A 22,472-nucleotide genomic window follows, 5' to 3' on the forward strand; every position below is an offset into this window, starting at 1 on the left:
GTCAAAATGCTCATTGAGTTAATGCAGGCGTGTCAGGCCAAATGGCCTCTTTCTGCACCATGGCAATTATGTGAACATTAACAATATTCTGACTTTAAGCAGTGCCCAGTCAATTTTATCAATGCTCTTGTCTTTTAGCTACCAGCCTTTTAAAATAACAAAGAACAAGAATGATGTTTAGATCATTAATAACTGAGAGAGAGATGCTGACGATGTGTGCTTTTGTATCCCTTCTTCGATCAAGGCTTTACTCGCAACACAAGCAGTGTGTCTCCTCATGGATATGTGCCGAGCTCCACTCCGCAGCAGACAAACTATAACTCTGTGACAACAAGTATGAATGGATATGGGAATGCTGGGATGTCCAACCTGGGAGGCTCTCCAGGTTTTCTCAATGGGTCTGCAGCCAATTCGCCATATGCCAGTAAGTAAAAGCAAAACAGACACATGTCAGACCCTAACCTTATTACAATTGGCTACACCTTTTGTCCATGATCTTCTCCTGCTGGGGAATCATTCAATTTTAGCAGCATTAGTATTATGAACCCCTATGCACAAGTGGCATACCAAACATCTTTTCTGTACTTCTCACTCAGTGATGTACTTGGCTAGTTTTACTCAACTGTTAAAGGAAGATTTGTCTTCTATTTTAAGCAAGAGGATCATTTTACTTAATCGGGAGCCATGTCATGCCTTAATTTAGAATGGTGATAGATAGCAGAACCATTTGTATCGTTAGGTAAAACCTTTCTTATCAATCTTTGGCAACAGCCAAGCTCTCAACTAAAAGGTCATCCAACAGAAAGTCCCATTGAGGACATTGTGTTCTAAACATCAGTACAGATTCAAAAGAGAAGTAGTGCAGAGATGAAGTACATTCCCCTTACCTCTAGATAGGAGACAGTTAACTCAAATTTATTTCAGGACCAGATCAGCATTTACGTGCAATCATCTACTCAGAACAACCCCTGGGAATTTCCTTTGAGAATCAGAAGAAACCCTGAGGATATTCTGAACAAATCCACGGGGCTATCAGGAAAGTGGGAAGATAAAGGCATGTATTTGCAACATCAGGTGTAGTTTTACTCAGCGAGGATTCGAGCCTTGATTTTTCTATCAAGTCTAATAGAATGTCTGTATGAGCCTGTTTGCAAAAGGCAGCTTTCCGACCTACGAGTGGTGCAGAGACTTAGATTGTTTCTCCAGACCTTCTGCAACAGCTCTTGACCTGTGTAACCCTGACCCAGCTCAATGTCGACAAAGCAATTGTTGATCCAATTGAAAAAAAGCAATACCAGGGATGGAAAATCAAAACTCTCTGTGGATGCTGGAATTTTGAAATAAAATGAGGAAATTTTGAAAATACTCAGCAGCTCAGGCAACATCCTTGGAGAGAGTACAGAGTTTACTTTTTGGATTGGTTAACAATATGGGCTAGTAGAGGAATTAGACTATAGGCCCAAGACCAGAATTTCTGTAAGGTTAACAGCCATTTCTTACAATAAACTCTTGACTCTTAAACATTGGAGCAGCTTTGTGACCAAGAAAAGGCTCCTCACTTTAAGAGACTTAATATGTAAAAAAAATTCTTGCATGGGATGTTGGCTAGGCCACAACTTGATGCCGATCCTTAATTGCACTCCAACAGAATGGCTTGGCTGTGCTATCTCAGAAGGCAGCCAAGCGCCAACAACATTACTGTGAGATAAAAGCAAATTACTGTGTCTGGTGGGAATCTGGAACAAAAACAGGAAGTGCTAGAGAAGCTCAGCAGGTTTGGCAGCATCTACGGAGAGACAAACAGAATTAACTCTTCAAGTACAGTATGACTCATGAGCAAAACCAGAAGTTGCTGGAAAAGCTCAGCAGGCCTGGCAGAATCTGTAAAGACAAAATCAGAGTTAACATTTTGGGACCAGTGACCCTTCCTCATCTACAGGATTCATTATGGATCTAGAGTCACACACAGTTCACATGGGGCAAGGTTGGCAGACTTCTTTTCCCAGAAGAGAACCCAATGGGTTTTTAGAACCAATCAGTGGTTGTTAATGGTCACCATTTGGAATCGAACTTTCAATTCCAGGTTTTATTAATGTCCACCAAATGCATGTTGGGATTTGAACCTGAGTTGCCAAGGAATTAGTCTGGGTGTTTGGTCTATGGGTTTAGTGCGAATTACCACTATATACCTTCTCCTCTCACCCATTCACTCATGACCTCGACAGATGGAATATAAGGTTGTTCAGCATTTTTAAGGGTGGGGAATTGAAATGTAGTTGACCTAAAGCATAACGTTATGACTAAATTAATTATGAGAAAATGAATGAGGTATTTCTAATTCTGGCCAGCTAAGAGGCAGGATGTCTGAGCAATAGCACACATCTGATAATCAGCCCTTTTGTTAATCCATAGGTCAATAATTACACTCTTTATAGTGAGATCTGCAAAGACTCAGTATTGAATTACTCCTTTCTAATGATATGTGAATACAATAGAACTATTTTGCTGAGTCTCGTGATATCCATTGACAAGATTAATTTAAAAATGTATTAGGCTTCAGATAGTCTAAACTCAGGAACTAATAACTAAGGATCAAAACTGGATTCTGTAACAGCAGGAAGGCAGAAACCAAGCATGGTTTTCAACATTCCCATTTTGTGCTGAATCTGTTCATTTCAACCAAAGTGGTTGAGTCTTTTGAGGAGGTGAAAAAGAAGATCGATGAAGGCGGAACAGTAGACGTTATCTATATGGATTTCAGCTAAGCGTTTGACAAGGTTCCACATGGTTGACTGGTTAATAAGGTTAGATCACATGGGATCCAGAGATGGCTAGCTAATTGGATACAAATTTGGCTTGAAGGTAGCAGACAGAAGGTGGTGGTAGACAGTTGCTTTTCAGACTGGAGCCCTGTGACCGTTGGTGTGCCACAAGGATTAGGCTCTTATGCTTATCGTCATTCATATAAATTATTTGGATATGAATATAGGAAGTATGGTTAGTAAGTTTGCAGACATCACCAAAATAAGTGGTATAGCAGACAGTGAAGAAGATTACCTGAGGGTTCAATGGGACCTTCTTCACATGGACTAATGGACCAGGGAGTGGTAGATGGTGTTTAATTTAGATAAATGTGAGGTGGTGCAGTTTGGTAAGGCAAACTAAGGCAGGACTTATCCAGTTAATGGGAGGGCCCTGGGGAGTGTTGCTGAGCAAAAACACCTAGGGGTGCTGGTGCATAGTTCCTTGTAAGTAGAGTTGTAGGTAGACAGGGTTGTGAAGAAAGTGTTTGACACAGTTGCCTTCATTGGCCAGTGTATTTGAGTACTGGAGTTGGGATATCATGCGGCTGTACAGTATATTGGTGAGGCCACTTTTAGAATGCTGCATACTGGTTGCCCTTCTATAGGAGAAATGTTGTTAAACTTGAGAGGTTGCAGAAAAGATTCACAAGGATGTTGCTGGGACTGGAGGGTTTAACTTATAGGAAGAGGCTGACCAGCCTGGGACGTTTTTCCCTGGAGTATTGGAGGCTGTGGGATGACCTTATAGAGGTTTATAAAATTGTGTGGGGCATGGATAAGGTCTTTTTCTGAAGGTGAGGAGTCCAAAACTAGAGGGCAGATGTCTAAGGTGAGGGGGAAAGGTTTAAAAAGGACCTGATGGGTAACTTTTTCACACACTGGGTGGTGTGCGTATAGAACAAGCTGCCAGAGGAAGTGGTGAAGGCTGGTACAATGACAACATTTGAAAGGCATCTGGATGGGTATATGAATAGGAAGGGTTCAGAGGGAAATGGGCCAAATAATAGGACTAAATGAGATTAGAATGCCTGGTCAAACTGGACGAGTTGGACCGAGGGGTCTGTTTCTGTGCTGAATGACTCTGTAATTGTTGAATTCTGACAATTTGATTGTATGTGTAAGTGCGTGTGTAAGATGTTAGGTGGAGTACTGGAGACCTATCCTACCTTCTGGAGAAGAAGCAAAAATGAGCCACAATGAAAAATATCAACAGGTGACAGAACCGTTTTAGACAGAAACCCGAAAATAACAGTCAGGAAAAGACTTCTCGGTTCATACACTCAGGATGGCTGCAGGGCATTACATTCCCGACCTTCTTGTCATCCAACAACCCATGTAGTCTAAATTATTGGCTCAGTGCTGTTAATGTTGGCGAATATTCAGGGCCTTCCTTTAAAATGGCATAAGTTTCCTGCAAGTTTTCAGATGATTCCTAAATCTGTTCCTTCTGGTTGTGACGTTCAGGATACTTCCTTGTACTATCAAATTGTGCAGCAGCTCTCAGAGATTTCTTAGCTTACAGAGAAGGGCTCATTGATAATCTAATGCACAGGAACCATTTTCATTCCATTGTTACTGTCAGTGTTGAATGTTTTTATGTATTGTCTTCCGATGTACTGCACTGTGGCTAGAATTCTGTTAAATGTTCAAGTCCTCGCCTGCAACATCCTAGATTTAGCAACTATTTAAAATAAGTGAATCACTATTATAAAACTATCACAAAATCTAAGCCAGCAATTTAGATTCTCCCATAAAGATACTGACAATGGGGTCTCATTGATATTCCTTGGAATTTCTAAATCAAAGTTGCACTCAAATTTTGAACACCTTATTGATTAGTGACAAGTAAAAATGCAAAGCCTAGCTGCACGTTAGCTGAATGATATTCGTGACCTGAGATAATGGGAACTGCAGATGCTGGAGATTCCAAGATAATAAAATGTGAGGCTGGATGAACACAGCAGGCCAAGCAGCATCTCAGGAGCACAAAAGCTGACGCTTCGGGCCTAGACCCTTCATCATCTGATGAAGGGTCTAGGCCCGAAGCGTCAGCTTTTGTGCTCCTGAGATGCTGCTTGGCCTGCTGTGTTCATCCAGCCTCACATTTTATTATCTTGATATTCGTGACCTGATGGTTTTTATTCCTTCAGTAGAGTCCGCTCAGTGTATCTCGAAGCTTTGGCTTCCTACAAAGTCCAAGCATAGAAACAACAGCTGATCAGTTCCATTTCTAAATTTCCTCTTGGGCTTGATTGAACTTTACAACTGAAGGGGTTGGGGTCAGCTGCAGGGAATTCAGAACACTCCCCCTTACAGGTTGGCAAAAAGGGGGATACTGTCTCTTTAAAACACAGAGGAGGCTGGCAATGGTTCAGTAATGCTCGTACCTGACCTGTCCCATCTCACTCAGGATCTCTAATTAAAAGTCATTCTTAATTCAATCAATAACCTAATTGCGTAAGTAATGATTAAACAAGCAGCACTTTGCTCGCATTACAAAGAGCTGAGATGACCTTAGCTGAAGAAATTTTTCTGTCTCTCGCTGCGGTTTGCCTAGCTCTAATTTTCATCAATTGATGATTTCTTTTCTCTTGTACCCGTGAGTGTGCCGTCTGATTGAAAACATTGACAATCACGCAGGGCCACAGAGGGACCATGAGACATGAGAGCAGGAGGGTGGGGAATGACTAAACTGAATGCACATTGCAGGCAAACTATTGACATGCCAAAGCAATCTCGTGATCGTCGCAAGTAGAAAATGCTGCAGTTACACATTTTTTTTTAATTAAAGAAAGCAAGCGAAGGCGCTGTGCCTATTGAGGTAACTACACCATGGTGTGAGGTGAATGGCTTTTGACTGTTCCTGGCACTTCTACATTGACTGGATCTGCCCAGCCACTCCAATCTCCCCCACCCCGGATATTTTTTCTTTGCTCTTGTGTTTCTTGACAGAAATAATGACTAACTTATAAAGATTCACCCCCCCCTCCAACCCCCTCCCCCAACCTTTCTTTCATTGCTTCCTTTAACATCCTCAACCTGTCAACCGTACCACATCTGTGGCTTGCAAATGAACCTTTCAAAAAAAAATGTTGACCAGCAAACTCAGGGTTTGAATGGGTTAAGCCACCATTGTCGCCAGGTAAGTGACCCAGTGGAGGCACGACAATTTGTTCTACCCAGCTGCGGTCACGCAATTACTTTTCTTTTCTCTCTTGACGTCTTAAAAATGACTCAAATTGTCTTGCTCCATCATTGACTACATATCCTGAAAACAGTCGATGAATTGTACAAATTCATATATATATATATATATATATATATATAAATATATATGTATGTGAACAAAATATATATATGGCACCCAGATGGTTGACATATTTCCTCCTTTCTTGTTGCAGTAGTGCCGACCAGTCCTACCATGGCCTCCTCCACCAGCCTTCCTTCAAATTGTAGCAGTACCTCTGGCATATTCTCTTTCTCGCCAGCCAATATGGTCTCTGCAGTGAAACAAAAAAGCGCCTTCGCTCCGGTGGTGAGGCCACAGACCTCCCCTCCTCCGACCTGCACCAGCGCCAACGCTAACAGTCTCCAAGGTGAGCTCACATACACAGTAGGCCATAGGCTGGTTTCGGTCAGTGCGGTCAGACTGAGTGCCTACCCGACAGCAGTAAGAATAGACAACAAACAAAAAAAAAACAAACTTCTGGACGCGACAATCTCTCGCACAAGTCGGGATGCGCATACAAGTGGCCCTTGTGGTGCAGCTACTGTGTCTGATGTTGGAGGTTTCTCCTCGACTGTGCAGTATTCGTAACACAACCCAGTCATATAACGTGTTTTTAGTTGCACAGTCTCTGTAGGCCAACTTTTCTCTTAGTAATTGTTGGCCCCTTATCCCCCTTGTAAACCTGTTCTGCCACCAACATACCATTTTGCCCAGCTTGTTGTAAAGGAAAGTGGATTTTGCAGTGTGACCAATTTGTTGCAAGCACACAGACCAGACGATTAAGATCAAGCAGGATCAGGTCTGCAGGAATGCTAACCCTTAGAGACCTACCCATTGACTTCCTTACTGACAGCTGCACAAAATTCTTGTGTGTTTGGTGCAGGAAGAGCGACATTAACATTGCGTAATTGCTAAATCTAAGTAATCGTCCACTCTCTCAAGGATTGATGGAAGCAACAAAGTTTCAGTGACCTTGAGCAATATGGCGAAAGGTGCTGTCCTTCGGGATCAACTCAAACAGTTTCCGTGCCAACGTCGCCACATTCATTTTCAAAGCAGGGTTTTTTTGAGGGGCCACTCCTGAATGAGAAAGGAGAGCAAATCCCAATCATAAAACTAACACAGTGCAGTTAAGCTAAAGTCAGCATCTTTGTCAGTGTGTTGTCCAGTCTGTGTGTCTTTATCTGTTTGATGATGAATGAATGGCTAGACTGGTATCTCTGGTCTATGGAAATAACTAGCTGTCATCTCTTTTTCTCTTCCCCCAACGCTGCTCCCCTCTCCTCTCTCCTTCCTGCTCACCTCCCACTGTTAGACCAGTCTTTTGTGGACTCTAGCAACCAGGGTCTCTCCAAGGGCTGGCCTTCTCCTGAATTATGTTCGTAGCAACTTCCCTCTGTCTTCCATCTCACTAGATGCCAACCAATAACCTTGTTTGCTGACTCTGTTGCCATGGATTGGTTTGAAGCACAGTTGGTTGAATGATGTTTTTGATAGGGATGGCCCATCTCCCTTTATCTGGGTCCAACACAAGAAAGACAGTGATTTAAATTTTTTAATGATGCTTCATGGAGCTGTGTTTCTGTGCCCAAGCTTTCATGAGCTGTAAGTGAGGGTCAGAAAGAAGGAGCTGAAGTCATGAGATGTTGCTGTGTCACTGTCTCATCTCTCCCCAATCTACTGTTAAAATATTTACTGTTCCAGGCTCATTAGAGTTTTAGTGACAGCGTCGCAGTTAATTCCTCAAACCGATTTGATAGGACAACATGTGACACAGACTGTGGTTCAAAGTTAGAGACCAGAACCTCTTTCCTTGTGCGGAGTGGAATCAGCTGAGTTCTGTGGGTTGGGCTTTGCAATTGTTCTACTGCCCTCCTGGAGTTGGGGGAGGAATGTCTGACAAGAGAGTTGCAGATTTTGTGATGGGCAGTCAAGGTTCTGAATCCGAAATGTTTTCCATTGATCCACTCCCACCATTCTGAAGGATGTAGTTGGGCAAATGTTGAATGAGAATAGTGTTGGGTTTTAGATGTGGTTCACTTCTGGTTGTAGACATGATGAGGGCCTAGAATAGGGGGACCATTGTGTGTGCCACCTCTTTGCTCTGAACATCACATTGCATCGCAATGGGCTTGTAGTGTTGAAGTCTGACTATTGAAAATGCTAGTACAAGATGCTCGTTCGTAGTGCATCGTGCCATAATTAAAAAGATCGCTTCCTCTTTACAGTCATGTGAATTGTGGAATACCAGCTACACTGTTCATACTATACACGTTGAGACAAAATCAGGTTTTCATGACTATGAGACAAAGTCTCATGCTGACTCTCCATGTGTTGCAGTGTAAAAGAGTATGGGGAGGATCCTGTTTGCTGAGCTTGTTTTTGAACTATTTGTGTCCAGTTTGAATCCCCTGAGTAATGTCACTAGGGTTTCAACAAGGACTTCTAAAATATTGCTCCTTGTTAATGCATATAAACATTGGGAGGGGACTGCTCAGTTGGTAAGTACGTGGCCAGTATACACTGTTAGGTAATCTCGGGTAGGGAGCAGGCAAGAAAGCAAAATTCACATTGGTGTAGCACCTTTCACAGTCTCAGTTCATCCCAAAGAACTTTACAGCCAATAGCTGAAGTGTAGCCACTGTTGTCGTGCCTAAAGCGTGGCAGCTATTTTGCGCACCTCTGAGTGACCTTGGAAACTGGCTTTCGATGGGCACGTTCTTCCGCAGACAGCAGCGTGCAGTGTTGCCCAGTAGCCTGAGACGTGGGCAGGGGTGGGCTGTTCTGACGCAGTGGCTCTCCCCGGGTGCAGGTGCTTTCCTTGTTCTGTGGGTTAGAAAAAGGGAGGGGGAGGGAAGTCAAAATGGAAGCCAGAACAACCCCGGGGACGGGTGCACGGATGGCACATGTTCGGAAAACGCATGAACCAGATTCTGAAGACTTTGGGGTCAAGGAGATTTTCATCCTCCCTGTGTTCAAGTAAGCCATCGACCCGGACCTGAACTCTTACACAAGGGACTGATTATTCGCACCAGTTGACGATGGGAAGCCATTGTTCTGATCTGGAAGGAGTCAGCTGCAGACAGGGAGGTAGTGGGGGTTTGGGGATAGTGGGAATGATGGCGGTGGGGGGGAGGGCAGCATTGGGGGCAAAGGGAATGTTACATTAATGACCTACAGTTGTTTGCCTCCATAATGAACTCCGCCTCCCCGTCCCTGAACAAACAAACAACCATCCTTTTTGATGGAAACAATTACTTTTTTTAATGTAAAAAAAATTGCGCCCTGTCAGCACAAAGGCAAAAGAGAGTGCCGAGAGATTGGATCAGCACCAGGCCATCTTTGCGTGTGGGCTCAGGAGGCCACCGTGGGATTTGAAATTGTTTTCCTGTCGACATCGAGGAGGAGAAAATGAAAACCCACAGGAATTTTCTGATAAAGATCTTCTTTGCAGATTTGATTTGTAATTGTCTCAGATTAAAGATACCAAACAGGACAGAAAAAAAGCCAAGTAAGTGGGTTGGGATGGAATTAAGGTGGGTGTGGGGCGGGGTTCAGTGTGAGACTTTGTTCCTCTTAAATGCCATTGTGGCTGTGAGCTGCACTGCCTATCTAAGCGATCACTCAGTGTATCCATGTGATCGAACTTCTTACTAAATGTCCCTGAGTTTCATGTAAGATGATCTTCAGAGGATCAGAACTGGATAATGGTAGATGGGAATTAATTGGCCAATTGTCTGCAGGCTCTTCATAGCTTTCACTATTAATTAGGAGGCTGACATACCAAATTTTCCTTCCGTTTTTGTTCCTGTGGCCTGCACCGCAGTGATACTTCTCAGTCTGCTGTATGCCCTTGATACCCAAAAAAATCTCCATAATAACTTATTGAACTGATATTTTGTATCAGCGCATCAAATATTCATTATTTTTCTGTGAAGGCACCTTGGCCTCCCAGACTTGCCATGTCAATAAGTTAATATTTGATGCAAATATTAAGGATATCCAGTTTGAAGGTTTTTTTGTTCAGGTTTGTTGAACGTCTCACTCTTCTACCTCTGTCGAAGCCCGTCATTCAGAGCTCTCTAGATAAAAGCACTTGTAGTTTTGTGGTTTCTCACCTGGGTTTGGAGAACACTCCTAAAGGGGCTCACGGAATGGATCATTTTGAAATATGCATTTTTGTTTACATTATTAGCCTCTTAGCTTGGCCCAGCAAACAAGAAAATGGTGCATTTTGGTGTTGTCTGAGGGATAAATGTTGTCCAGGAGATCTCCTCTGCTTCTCTACATGTAGTGTGGGAAAATTGGCATCCACATTAACATTCAGGTCTCCTTCACACTGTGCTGCCCACTCTGATATCCCCCAGCTTGTATTGGTGAAGCTGAGCTGGATTTGCATCTGTGGAGCTGATTGTGTTAACATCAATGAAGCGGTTTCTGACCTCACAACTTATGACTTTGGGGCGACACTCAGTTGGAAATCCATCTTGAGGTGGGTGGCACGGTGGTTAACACTGTTGCCTCACAGCGCCTGGGACCTGGGTGCGATTCCATCCTTGGTCGACTGTCTGTGTGCAGTTTATATGTCCTCTCCGTGTCTGCGTGGGTTTCCTCCCACAGCCCAAAGAGGTGCAGATTAGGTGGAATGGCCATGGTAGACATAGCCTTGTAGTGTCTAGTGATGTGTGGGTTCAATGAATAGCTATGGTTAATGTGATGCTGTGGGGATAGAGTAGGGGTTTGTGTGTGATGTTGTTCAGTGGGCCGTTATTGACTTGATGGACCAAATGGCCTTTTTATGCACACTGAATGGATTCTGCGATCTATGATTCTATGATATTGGATTCACGTTCTACGAAGGCATTTCCAATCCATCCAACCACCTGACCCCCCATCCCCCATCAGCCTCTACCAACTACATAGGGATCAGGGAAAATCTCCATTCCTCCTCCTGCCCACCCAATCTTCCCTCCTTGAGGCTGTGATAGAGAGATGCTGAACCAGCAAACAGAAGGGCTCATTTCCCAGGGCTCTTCCAGGAAGATGAATTTCTGACTCTGTTTGGCCACCTCCCCACTCCTCAGCCATAAGGGCTGGGAATGGACTGGTTCATTCCTGAATCAAGAGAAGGAAGGAACACATTTCCGCTGCATTGTATCTCCTGAATGTTCAGATCTGATCCTCATCTCCCCTGAAATCCCCCACAGCCCTAACTCTAACCCACCTTCTTTCCTCTCCCTAACTCAGTTCAAGACCAAAGATAACTGAAGCATATTGACCTTCTCTGATTGGGTATTTTCAGAGTAGTTTGGCTACATGATGTACTGCTGTGCACTCTTTCCCATTACCCACTTCCCACCATTAATTTTCCAACATATAACTCCATGACCCACTGCTACACTCTAAGGCTGATACCAGGGATGGCAGGAGTGTCCTGTGAGGAGTGATAGATTCATCTGGGCCTGTATTCACTAAAGTTTAGAAGTATGAGAGGGGGTCTGGTTGAAACATATAAAATTCCAACAGGGCTGGACATACTAGATGCCGGAAGGAAGTTTGCCCTGGTTGGAGAGTCGAGAGCCAAGGAACATGATACAGGACTGTATCATGTATTTTGGACTGAAATGAGAAAACATTTCCTCACTGAAAGGGCAGTGGAACCTGTGGAATTCTCTACCGCAGAAGGCTGTGAAGACCAAATTGCTGAATGCTTTCAAGAGAGAGATTGATAGATTTCAGGATTTTAATGACACCAGTGAGTATGGGAAGAAAGCAGGAATGAGATTGAGGATCAGCCATGATCATTTGGAATGCTGGACCAGGCTCAAAGGCCTGAATGGCCTACTCCTGCTCCTGGTTTCTTTGTTTTTCCATGTCTGTAATCACAGTGTACCACTTTCCTGTTGAAATTTGCAAAGCGATTAAAAACTCTTTGCTCGTCTGCTGGGCTAGCTTTCCCTGAAAGCCACCCAAGTCACAACATCCCCGTAACTGATAAAGAGAGGTGGCTTTGGGCAAAGATTTCCCATTTTCAAGGCTTGATGAGTTTTCTCCCAGCATTGGTCACACCTTTGGATAGAAGGTGCACTTTGAATGCTGGACTCTCCAAGCCAATCCCATTCGGAGACATGTTGGCTCAAGCCCATTAGGGATAATGAGTGGGCACTTCTTAGATGTAGGACAATGCATTTCACTTGTTATGGACAGTCCCAAAAGGATCACTGAGTGCTTAAAGAGGTCAGGCAACTTTCAACATGGTCATAGGCTGGACAGTCTGTTTCTGTTGAACCTGTGGCTTGGTCATTGTTTCCACAATCAAAAAGTCACAGGTAACCCAGACAGAATTGGAATGCCAACCTCTCAACCAGTCCCACTCTGTACAGCATGAGGCAGCACAATGGCTCAGTGGTTAGGGAACCAAATAGAAATTTCTGGAAAAGCTCAGCAGGTCTGGCAGCATCTGTGAAGGAAAAAACAAGAGTTAACGTTTCGGATCTGGTATCCCTTCCTCAGAACTGTGGATAGCATTGTTGCCTCACAGCGCCACGGACCCAGATTCAATTCCACCCTGAAACAACTATCTGTGTGGAGCGTACGCATTCTTGCCATGACTGTGTGGGTTTCCTCCAGGTGCTCCAGTTTCCTCCCACAGGCCAAAGCTGTGCAGGTTAGGGTGGATTGTCTGTGTTAAGTTTCCCATAGTGTCCAGGGATGTGGAGGCTGGGTGAATTAACCATAGGAAATGCAGGATTACAGGTACAGGGAAGGTGGGGGTGTGTCTGGGTGGGAGACTGCTTGGGCCGAATGGCCTGCTTCTGTGCTGCAAGGATTCTATGATTCTGTAGCTCCCAAGCATACCACTGAATACATTGTACACGGTCACCATAACTGAGCCCATGTGGGACAAATAGATGGGTCTGTGTCTTTCCTTTTCTCCTGCATTGACCATCCCTGGGAAAGCGTACCTCCAGATAAAAGATGATTTTAATTACTGCAGCTGAAGCTGTGCTCAGGAAATTGGACAAGTATGTGCGAGAGCAGAGAAAGCAGTCAGTCTTTAGCAGTGAACTTTCCTCAGAAGCATTGCGTTCATTGCGGAGTGAAATGAGCTGAGATGTGTCACAAAAGTAGGACGTTTTAACCAGTTAATAGGCTGGAAAGCATCCGCTGTCCTTCAATTAGTAGAAACTGCATCCAGAAGCTGCAGAAGCCATGTGTAGCAAGTTTTTAAACTATCCTGTTACCATCTCTTTCCACTGCTATTTCTAATTGCTCTTCCACTAAATTAGGAAGGGGGGTGAGAACTAGACATTAAAAAAAAGCTCCTTCCCCTTCTTTGATGTCTGCAGGCCGCCAGAGCTGTGAGATGGGAGATTGTGATAGAGCTACAGTGATAAACAAATATCAGATGCCAAAAGCTGGGGAGGTGTTGTGAAGAAGGAGCTACAGCTGCAAATCAAAGGACATCAGGCTGCTGGACGTCACTGGTGGGATTTGGGCAGGTTCTGTCATTTGGATACTCTGTTTCTCAGCTGTCACCAAGGCCTGTTCCCTCAGGAGTAAATGCCTCAGCTTGTTTCCGGACTCAGTTCCCATCGACCCCCAGACACTGGCACAGCAAGTTCACAGTGAAACAGGAATCTGGTTCTTTAAAACAGCGGAGGAAATCTTTTAGAGGCATTTCTTCTCCGTGCGAGATTATATTTACATTCATGGAAGACATCAGGAGGGTCTATTAACTGAACGGACTGCCATTTAACTTTGACAGAAAGACCTCAGACAGTGGTCTTTCTCCACTGCGATGGCAGCTGCCCCAAGCTTTAGTGTGCCTCTCAAAATGCTGGTTCAGAATATAGTCGATCCAAACTGGTCCCTGGTTTTGAAGTCGAATAGGTTTAAAAAAAGGCACAGATTTAACACACTTCAGCAAGCTCCTGGAAGTCTGTTTCTATTCTGATTTGGATTATTATTGTTACATCTTTTTTTTCTTGAGAAATGCCTCCTATCCTCCCCTGAACAGGCTTTTCCCTGACTTATCCGACTCACCATTTGTCCTGTTTGAGCCTAGTCAGTGAGTGTCGGGCGTGTTATTTGTGAGGTTTGAGGGGATGCCATCTGAGAAGGGGTGCCATGGTCGCTCAATGATTAGCACTACTGCCTCACAGTGCCAGGAACCTGGGTTTGATTCCAGCCTCAGGCAGCTGTCTGTGTGGAGTTTGCATGTTCTCCCCGTGTCTGCGTGTGCTTCCTCTGGGTGCTCTGGTTTCCTCCCACAGTCGAAAGATGTGCAGGGTAGATGGATTGGCCATACCAAATTTCCCATAGTGTTCAAGGATGTATAGGTTAGGTAATTTGTAGGGGGATGGGTCTGGATGGGATGTCTGAGGGTCGGTGTGGACTTATTTTACCGAAGGGCCTGTTTCCACACTGCAGGGATACTATGAACCAATCATTTCTTCATAAAGCAGTTCACAAACCAAAGGCATTCTTTTGCTTATGCAAGACTATACTTACATCCATTTGAGGTATTGTCAGGGGCGAGGGGCTGTCCAATGACTAAGCTGACCCCCATTTAACTTTGGCACATAGACTTTAGAGGGTGGCCTTGGTGGCAGCTGATCCAAGCCTTAGTGCGTCCCTTGGCACGTGGTTCTGGTGCTTGGGATGTGCCCGTCTGTAACACTCAAAGTCCTATGGAAGACCAGCAGGTTTCAGGCAGACAAAAGAGCATCTTCCACTAAGCTGATAATCCTTTGTCTTGGTGTGTGCCACCGGGGAACACAGCACAGAGTCCTGTGTCATGAAGCTGCTTGGGATCAACCCCGACAAAAACCACTATAGGCCAGTTACCATTTTGACTGAGACCATTCAATTGAATAGATGAACTTGTTATGTATGGTTCAGTAAAACACCGCACATGCTTACATCCTTATAGCTTGTAGTAATAACTAGATTAAATAAATTTGCCGGTGCTTTGATTTTGCCTTTTTAATAGCTCTCTCATCGAAATGGACACTAGGAAACAGGACACAGTTATTAATAGTGGCAGAAGGTGGTTTTCTGGTTCATTAACAGTCCTTTTGGTTTTCCCCTTGCAGGCATCTTTACTTGGAAGTGTCACAGAACAGAGTTTTAATTCATGTTTTGTTTCACTCACACAATGAGTTAAAGGGGGGATAGTGGGAAGAATAGTCAATTGAGCATTCAAAAAGGCATTGGATGACTTCTGGATAGTAATGGTGTGCAGGCCTATGAGGAAAAGACAAGAAGTTGCCACTAGGTAATATAACCAGAGCTGGCATGATGGGCTGAGTGGTGCTCTTTTGCAAAGTAATATATTGTGACTCAACACATCGTTTGACAATGTGTTGTAACAAAACTTGTTGAATGCAATCTATTTATCAGCACATTGGGGAATAAATCATCCTGGCGGAATAACTGTGACAGAAGGGAGGCAGTTTGAGTGTCCAATTTAGTTGCAGTTGGGATCCAAGGGGTCACTTCATTCTGCTTTGCTTCCACAGAGCAGTTTAACTAAGGACCATACATCCTCTCGCAGTAGCTCAAACTGTATCTTAAGAACACCACGGAATTTTGCTGCCTATCGTCTTACTTCAACCAATTGCAACTGGAGGAATCAAAGCTACAGATCATTCATCTTGTAGCTGTTGGTTGCCTATTGCTCAGCTGCCTCTATTCCCCACATAGATTGGGCATGGAGGGGGCGGTGGAACATTAAATGGTGTTGAGTGGGCCACCAACACTCACTCATGAGATGGTTTATAGGTAATGGTACCCAGATACAGTTCAGTGTGACAGCATGGAGAAGGAGAAAACTGAAAATAAGCCAATATAAACACGTCCTTCTGACTGTCATCTTAAGTTCTGACTGTGTGCTTCTCTTTCGAATAAAAGTTGCTTTTTCCCATTTATGTTTTACAGCTATATCTGGCATGATAGTTCCTCCAATGTAGATAGATCCCATGCCTTGAAGACTGCATCTATATGCTGACAATTGCGATGAATTTTGTGCTCCGTGAGGAGATGAGATGCAAGTCCCACAGACGAATGGAACTTTTAACTCAGGCCTTTCAGAGACGGATTGTGTAGAGTTAAACAATCACAGTAACACTTTGTAAAACGTTCAACCTTGCCAATTCTGATGAATTGAATGCATGGTGGCAATTTACACATTAGGTCCCATATATTTGAGTGGGAAAACTGAAAAAAAAGTTTGTTCTATGTTGACGAATGTTCACTTTTTTCCAAATGCTTAAACCCAATTTATTCATTTCATCTAAAAAAATGCCTTTTAGAGTCGGAAATTTCTGGAAGGAACGCTGTAACAGAATGCGATGCTTAATTTATAAAGATTTGACTGAGAGAAATTAAGAAGTATTTGAAGGTGGATAAACTGAGTAGCGATAATTATTAGGTGGAAAAAACGTAGAGAGTTTAGAGTGTCATAGTTGGTTACAACCAGTAGAATTGCCAGTGCGGTTTTTAACTGTAAATGGATTGAAAGATGTTGAGTCTGGATATAACTGTGTCCAAATTCAGCATCAACTGTTACAGTGCTAATGCTGTTTTATAGGCGAATCCTCTGCTTGCGGGCTGGTTGAACAGTAGATAGAAAAGAAACCCAAAACAGGACTTCAGATTAACACGCAGAGAACCTACAAGTTTTAATGATGATGGTTGACATTGTGGAAATGTAATAATAAACTCGCTTGTGGGACAGAGCAAAAGGCAAAAGAAGACCCTGGAGCTATTTCAGAAGCAGTTAGATGCTGATATGAGGGGTTGGAACTGTAGGTCCTTTCCGAATGGATGTGCTGGCCCTGGTTGGATGGCCTCAGTCACTCATATCTGTCCCTTAAGGGTGGGGAAAGAGGGGCGGTATGAAGGATTAGCATCAGCTGGTAATTTTGGATTTTTCTTTACACTTTCTTCATTCATTGTGTTGCCAATACCAATGCCAGCCAGCTATTGCCGTGCCCAACCCGTTGCCCAAGCTGTGGCTTTGGTAAGGGTCTATTGTCTTGTTTCTTTCCTGAGAAGAAGAACAAAATTTGGAATACAAGACGCAACTACGGATAATGCAACCAGCACTTCATTTAAAAAAGGGTTTGTACATTGTGAAGGACTTTGGAACACGCAATATAGATTTAGCTGCTGTATTTGCAGGGGTTGAAAGGTAGACAGAATCAAAAGTACCAGTGCTGTGTGGAGGCAAAACATGAAGGGGGAGTTTTTTTTTTGAAAATTGCTATTTTGTTAGCACTGTATTGAGAATGGTCTTAATGTACTTTATCAAGGATCCATCAGAGGTCTGATGATGCATTACCCAATTATTTTCTGCTATATTGTGTTTGTATGTAGTTATAAATATTGTAGATTTTTTGTGAATTTTTCTTTTGCCAAAGTTGTTGTTTAAATATTTATACATTTCAATGTCTTAAATACAATTTCCAATATTAACAAGGAATTTTATTACATAAACGTATTTTCTTTCCGTCCCATTTTTCGTTACTGCAAGGAGTTAACTACTATTCATTTCTTTCATTTGCTTGCACATCCTTGCGTAATTAAACATGTATTGGTTTAAAAATGAGATCTGTTTTTTTTGTAAAATATGCTTATAAATAATGTATTTATCTCTAGAAATTTGTACATTGCTTTGTTTGGATTGTGTTTTTTTTCCTCTGTTTATTCCCTGGGTTAATTTTAATATGTAAGTATGCTAAGACATGGGAGTTGTCAACAGACTAAGCCATTTACAATTGTACCTGAGTAAGAACTTGTTAAATGTGATTTAAAAGTTTTTGTTCACGTTTTATATATATATAAATATATCATATTACATTTCTTTTCAATTGAGTCGATATTGTGCTAAGTGTTGATTTAGATCATCCTCTTTTTTTAAAAAGAAGTCATTGTCAGAAAAAAGCCATCGTCTATTTTTATATTTTTTTTTGTAAGTTGAACTGAATCGTCAATTTTTTTTAAAAAAAATTACGTGGCAGAGAAAAGCATCTTATTCAATAGCATTTACTTCTGTAGATTTTAATATGGTAAAATTTTTGTTTTCCTTCAGCTTCTGAAAGATAGCGCTGTTTTAAGTATAGTAATGTGCATGGGGTAACCTCTCCACTCTGGGCGATGGCCACTTCCTTTCTGCATTAATACAAGGAAGAAAAATATCATTTAAAATAAAATTTTCACCTGCTTGTATTTCTCTCTCTCTCTCTCTCTCTCTCTCTCGCGTGCTCTCTCTCTCTCCCTCTTTTTGACATTAATCAAAATTCTATAAACCAGCAGTTCGGATGCCTTAACAATGCAAAGCTTATTCGTTTCAGGTACCCGAACCTGAATTTTCAAAAATAAAAAATTAAGAAAGGGAAATCGTACAGTTACGTATTGTTAAAATGAGGAATTTGTGTTTGTTTTCTAAAAGAAAAGCACAATTTTAACTGTTTTGTTACCCTAAGAAATGTACCTCTTTTGTTGCCATATGACCCACACAGGGTGCGACAAGTGCTACAGCCATGTCAAGCTCCCAGTCTAATAGTACTAAGGCTTTACAAGGACACTGGAGTCTCACTTGTCAAGTGAGAAACAAAACAAAGAGAAGAAATTGAGGATTTTTCTTAGGGGAATGAATGAGAACAAGCAAAAGCTGATGCTTGGGAAATGGAATTTAAAAAAGTTGTCATTTTTGACCAAGTGATAAACTGTCCTTGTCCGAACCTCTTTTCAGTCTCCTCGGCTGAACTAATGCATACATGTTTGATATCAGCTATTGAGTCAGCGCTAGTGATGGACTCTATGTAAAGGAGTCGACCTGAGACTTCAGACTTGAACACTGAAATGAGAAGAAAAGCATGGTGATGGAAAATGTGAAGCAATGCCTCCCAGTTGCCAATATCAGCCGTAGTCTCATTTAAACTGATTGCCTTCCAATTCCTTTATGTGAACTGTTGGACGCACTGTACAGATAAATGGTTAGACAAACAAACTACTGTAGAGATTGTTATAAATTTTTTGCAGAAATTTGAGCTGTAAAAAACTTTTCAACTTACACAATATTTAATTAAAGTTACTTCTTGTCTGTGAAACTGGACATATGTGTTCATTTCTTGACACATTCTGAACTGCACCTAAACATTTCCCCATTCTGCTACATTTATTTTCATTCACTCATGGTATATAGGCAACACTGGCCAGTCCAGCATGTATTGCCCATCCCTAATTACCCAGAAGGCAGTTGAGAAATAACCACTTTGTTGTGGGTCTGGAGTTGCACGTAGGCCAGATCAGGTAAAGATGGCAGATTTCCTTCCCAAATTAACATTAATTTTTTACAATTATTGGTAATGATTACGTGTTATGCATTGGTCCAGCTGTTTCTTTCATTCCAGATTTTATTCACATTAAAATTTCAGCATCTGCTATGGCGGGATTCAAAACCATGTCTCCTGTCCGGTGGGTGGCATGGTGGTCCACTACTGCCTCACAGCTCCTGGGACCTGGGTTTGATTCCATCGGGTGACTGTGTGGGAATTTCACATTCTCCCCATGTCTGCGTGGGTTTCTGCCAGGTGCTCCAGTTTCCTCCCACAGTCCAAAGACGTACAGGCTAAAAGATTGTCTGAGGTGTCCAGGGATGTGCTAGGTGGATTAGACGGTTCAAGTGTGATTACAGGGATAGGGCAGGGACTGGGTCTTTGAAGGGTTGGTGCAGAATTGATAGTCTGAATGAAACTTTATGCACTGCAGGGATCCTATATGACCACAATCCCACCATCTTCCATTCTGAATTGACCTTAGCCTGTGTGGTACCCTGGGCAATTTCACAGGTTGTTTAATGATCATCCAGGGATGAGATGGGGTTTACAACAATTAGTGATAATTGTTGTTGTCACTAAACTTTCAATTCCAGGATTATGATTGAATTTAAATTCCACCAGCATCTGTAATGGGATATAAACTGCAGCTCCCAGAGCAATAACCCAGGACACTGGGTTTTGAGCCCAATGACGTTATCAAATTACCACTTTCTCTTTCATTGATCAGGTATGAAGGGTAATGGAAAAAAAAGTACACTGGCTGTAGTTAAGATGCAGAACACCCTAATCTAACTGAATGCGAACTTGACCCAGGAGACTAAATGACCTACTTCACTGTTTCTAATTGGTGCCCCATACCTGGGTCATGCGTTATTTTTGCTCAGCACATAGCTAATTGAAAATGAAATATTTATTGATCTTTTGGTTATTTGACCAAGAAATCCAGAGTTGAAAGTTCAAATCTCTCCATGGTAAATTGTGATACCAAGTTCAGTATATCTGGTCATTCTGGGAGAGGAGAAAAGACATTGTTCGTAAACTCCTTTAGAGCTTTCCTTTGCAGTTCCAGCATCTGAGTGGGAGCAGCTCTGAGGAACCTTCAAGCCTTGGTGTTCCTTGAAAGCCAACTGGCGGACTAAAAATATCTACCAGGTATGATGGTTGACACCAGTCAATTGGTTTCCAATGCTCACCTGAAGAGTTCTAGCAAGGCACTTAGTGCACTAGAACAATTGCCAGGAAGTGAACTCACCAAGGCAGCTAATGTGGGCCCAGTCAGTGTGGCCAATAAAAACAGCATCGTCCAAGCTCCTCACAACTAATAAATTCAGCCTGTTTACTGAACGATGTGGCATGTATGTGACAATAAGAGATGTTTGGGGTATATATTCCTGTTCAGACATTGCTCTATCAGTCTCAGGTCAGGTGTAGACTGGATAAATGCAGACAAAAGCTCTCTCCACTCGACCTCAACAATAAGCCTCAGACATGTTGATCTGGCTATCTATCTGTCTCTGTCTGTCTGTCTTTCTCCCTCTCTCTCTCACGCTGTCTTTGTTTCCAATTTATTGCTGGTCTGATTGAGACTGCTAAATGAGTGACAGTTTCCTGCCAGGGCAGTGATTCCAAGAAGATTGTTGAAAGGTAAGCTGCTCTGAGAATATCGTCAACTCCGTCTCCTGTACGTTGCATCATTTGGAAGTTATTCCACAATCACCAAAATGACAGCAAGTTGTAAAATTCTCCTGTCCCAATTCAAATTCGGCAACAATTGCTTCATGATCTCTCACTGCAAAAGTTAATGTCGAGTTGCATCTCGGCTGATAGTTATCCAACAGGAATAGGTTAGTACTGGCTTCCTGCAAATTTAACACAAAACAAAGTTTCTAACCTGTTATAACCAGTTGAGGCGGAGGAATACTGTTCCCCATCTTTTAACCCCTTATTTGGTCATAACAAAAATTTGAAATGCTTTTTAGCATACAGTTCCAACATATTTCAATGGAAACATAATCACTAGATCAGCATTGAGGAGTTAGTTGCAATCTTAACAAAATACCTTTGTAATAATATATGTATATATGAATAACTGTAAAAAGTTAAAATATGACGTACAACAAATGCAGAAACAAAGGTACAAAGTTTAAAAAGGGGAGGGTGTCTATATAAAATTTTTAAAAGTTCTTAAATGCCTCACTCAAAGCAATTAGTTGAACTTATATAGAACTCCGAACATAAGAGACCATTCCATTTCACAAACATGTACTCCAAAAAAAGGACATGGAGCTAAGGATGTAGGGGAGGAAGAAAGACATGGTCAAATAATTGGGTTTCATTGTAGATCCTGAAGGAGCTGGAGGAACAATGTGCTCTAGGGAGGGAATTCTATCACTTGGAGCATTTGTATCTGAAGGTAGATCATCATTGACGGAGCAGAGGAATAAGAGATTTGTAAAAAATTAAAGTCAGAGGAAGGGAGACTTGAACTCACAAAGGGGGCAAGGCTATTTAAGTATTTAAACTTTAGATGACAATTATGTTCATTTTACTGATCACCCTTTCATACCAGGAGCTGATTTAATTTTTTTTGTGTGGTTTTGAAGGCCCAAATAAAGTACAAAAACAAAGTTGCTGGAAAAGCACAGCAAGCCTGGCAGCATCTCTGAGTAAAAAATCAGAGTTAACATCTTGGGTCACTGGACCCAAAACGTTAACACTGTTTTTTTTCTTTACAGATGCTGCCAGACATGCTGAGATTTTCTTGCAACTTCTGTTTTTGTTGTCAATATTGCAGCCCAAATAAAATACATTGTTTCATATTGGAAGAAATATTTAAATAGTTAACATAGCTAGATAGATTTAATGAAAAGTGCTCAAATGATCTGATGAGATCTTATCGCTACTGATCCATCCACTGTACCTAAGGGAGGAAGTAATTGCTCTTGAGAGTGTGGTTTATTGGCTAATACAGTTGGCAGCACGTCTTGGGAATTAAAAAGGAGACCCTGAGGAAGTTGGGTCTTTTCCTGTTGGGTCCAAAGGAAGTTATCTAAATGAAGAAAGAAAGTTTGTCTAAATTTCTCCAAACAA

General features: G+C 42.3%; 1 protein-coding gene across 4 annotated transcripts in view; it reads left to right on the forward strand.

The window, feature by feature from the left end:
• Positions 1–19,131, forward strand: part of ebf1a (EBF transcription factor 1a) — a 432,193-nt gene extending 413,062 nt beyond the window's left edge. For 3 of the 4 annotated variants that reach the window (XM_048543553.2, XM_048543551.2, XM_048543552.2), the window contains 3 exons: positions 245–424; positions 6,206–6,400; positions 15,976–19,131. In XM_048543553.2, coding sequence (XP_048399510.1) covers positions 245–424; positions 6,206–6,400; positions 15,976–16,007 — 407 coding nt within the window. In that variant the 3' untranslated portion in view covers positions 16,008–19,131. The remainder of the gene's footprint in view (positions 1–244; positions 425–6,205; positions 6,401–15,975) is intronic. The other variant, XM_048543554.2, reaches the window with a different exon arrangement.
• The last annotated feature ends 3,341 nt before the right edge of the window (positions 19,132–22,472 follow it).

The sequence above is a fragment of the Stegostoma tigrinum genome, chromosome 13, assembly GCF_030684315.1.
Source record: "Stegostoma tigrinum isolate sSteTig4 chromosome 13, sSteTig4.hap1, whole genome shotgun sequence".
In the NCBI taxonomy this organism is placed as follows: Eukaryota; Metazoa; Chordata; class Chondrichthyes; order Orectolobiformes; family Stegostomatidae; genus Stegostoma; species Stegostoma tigrinum.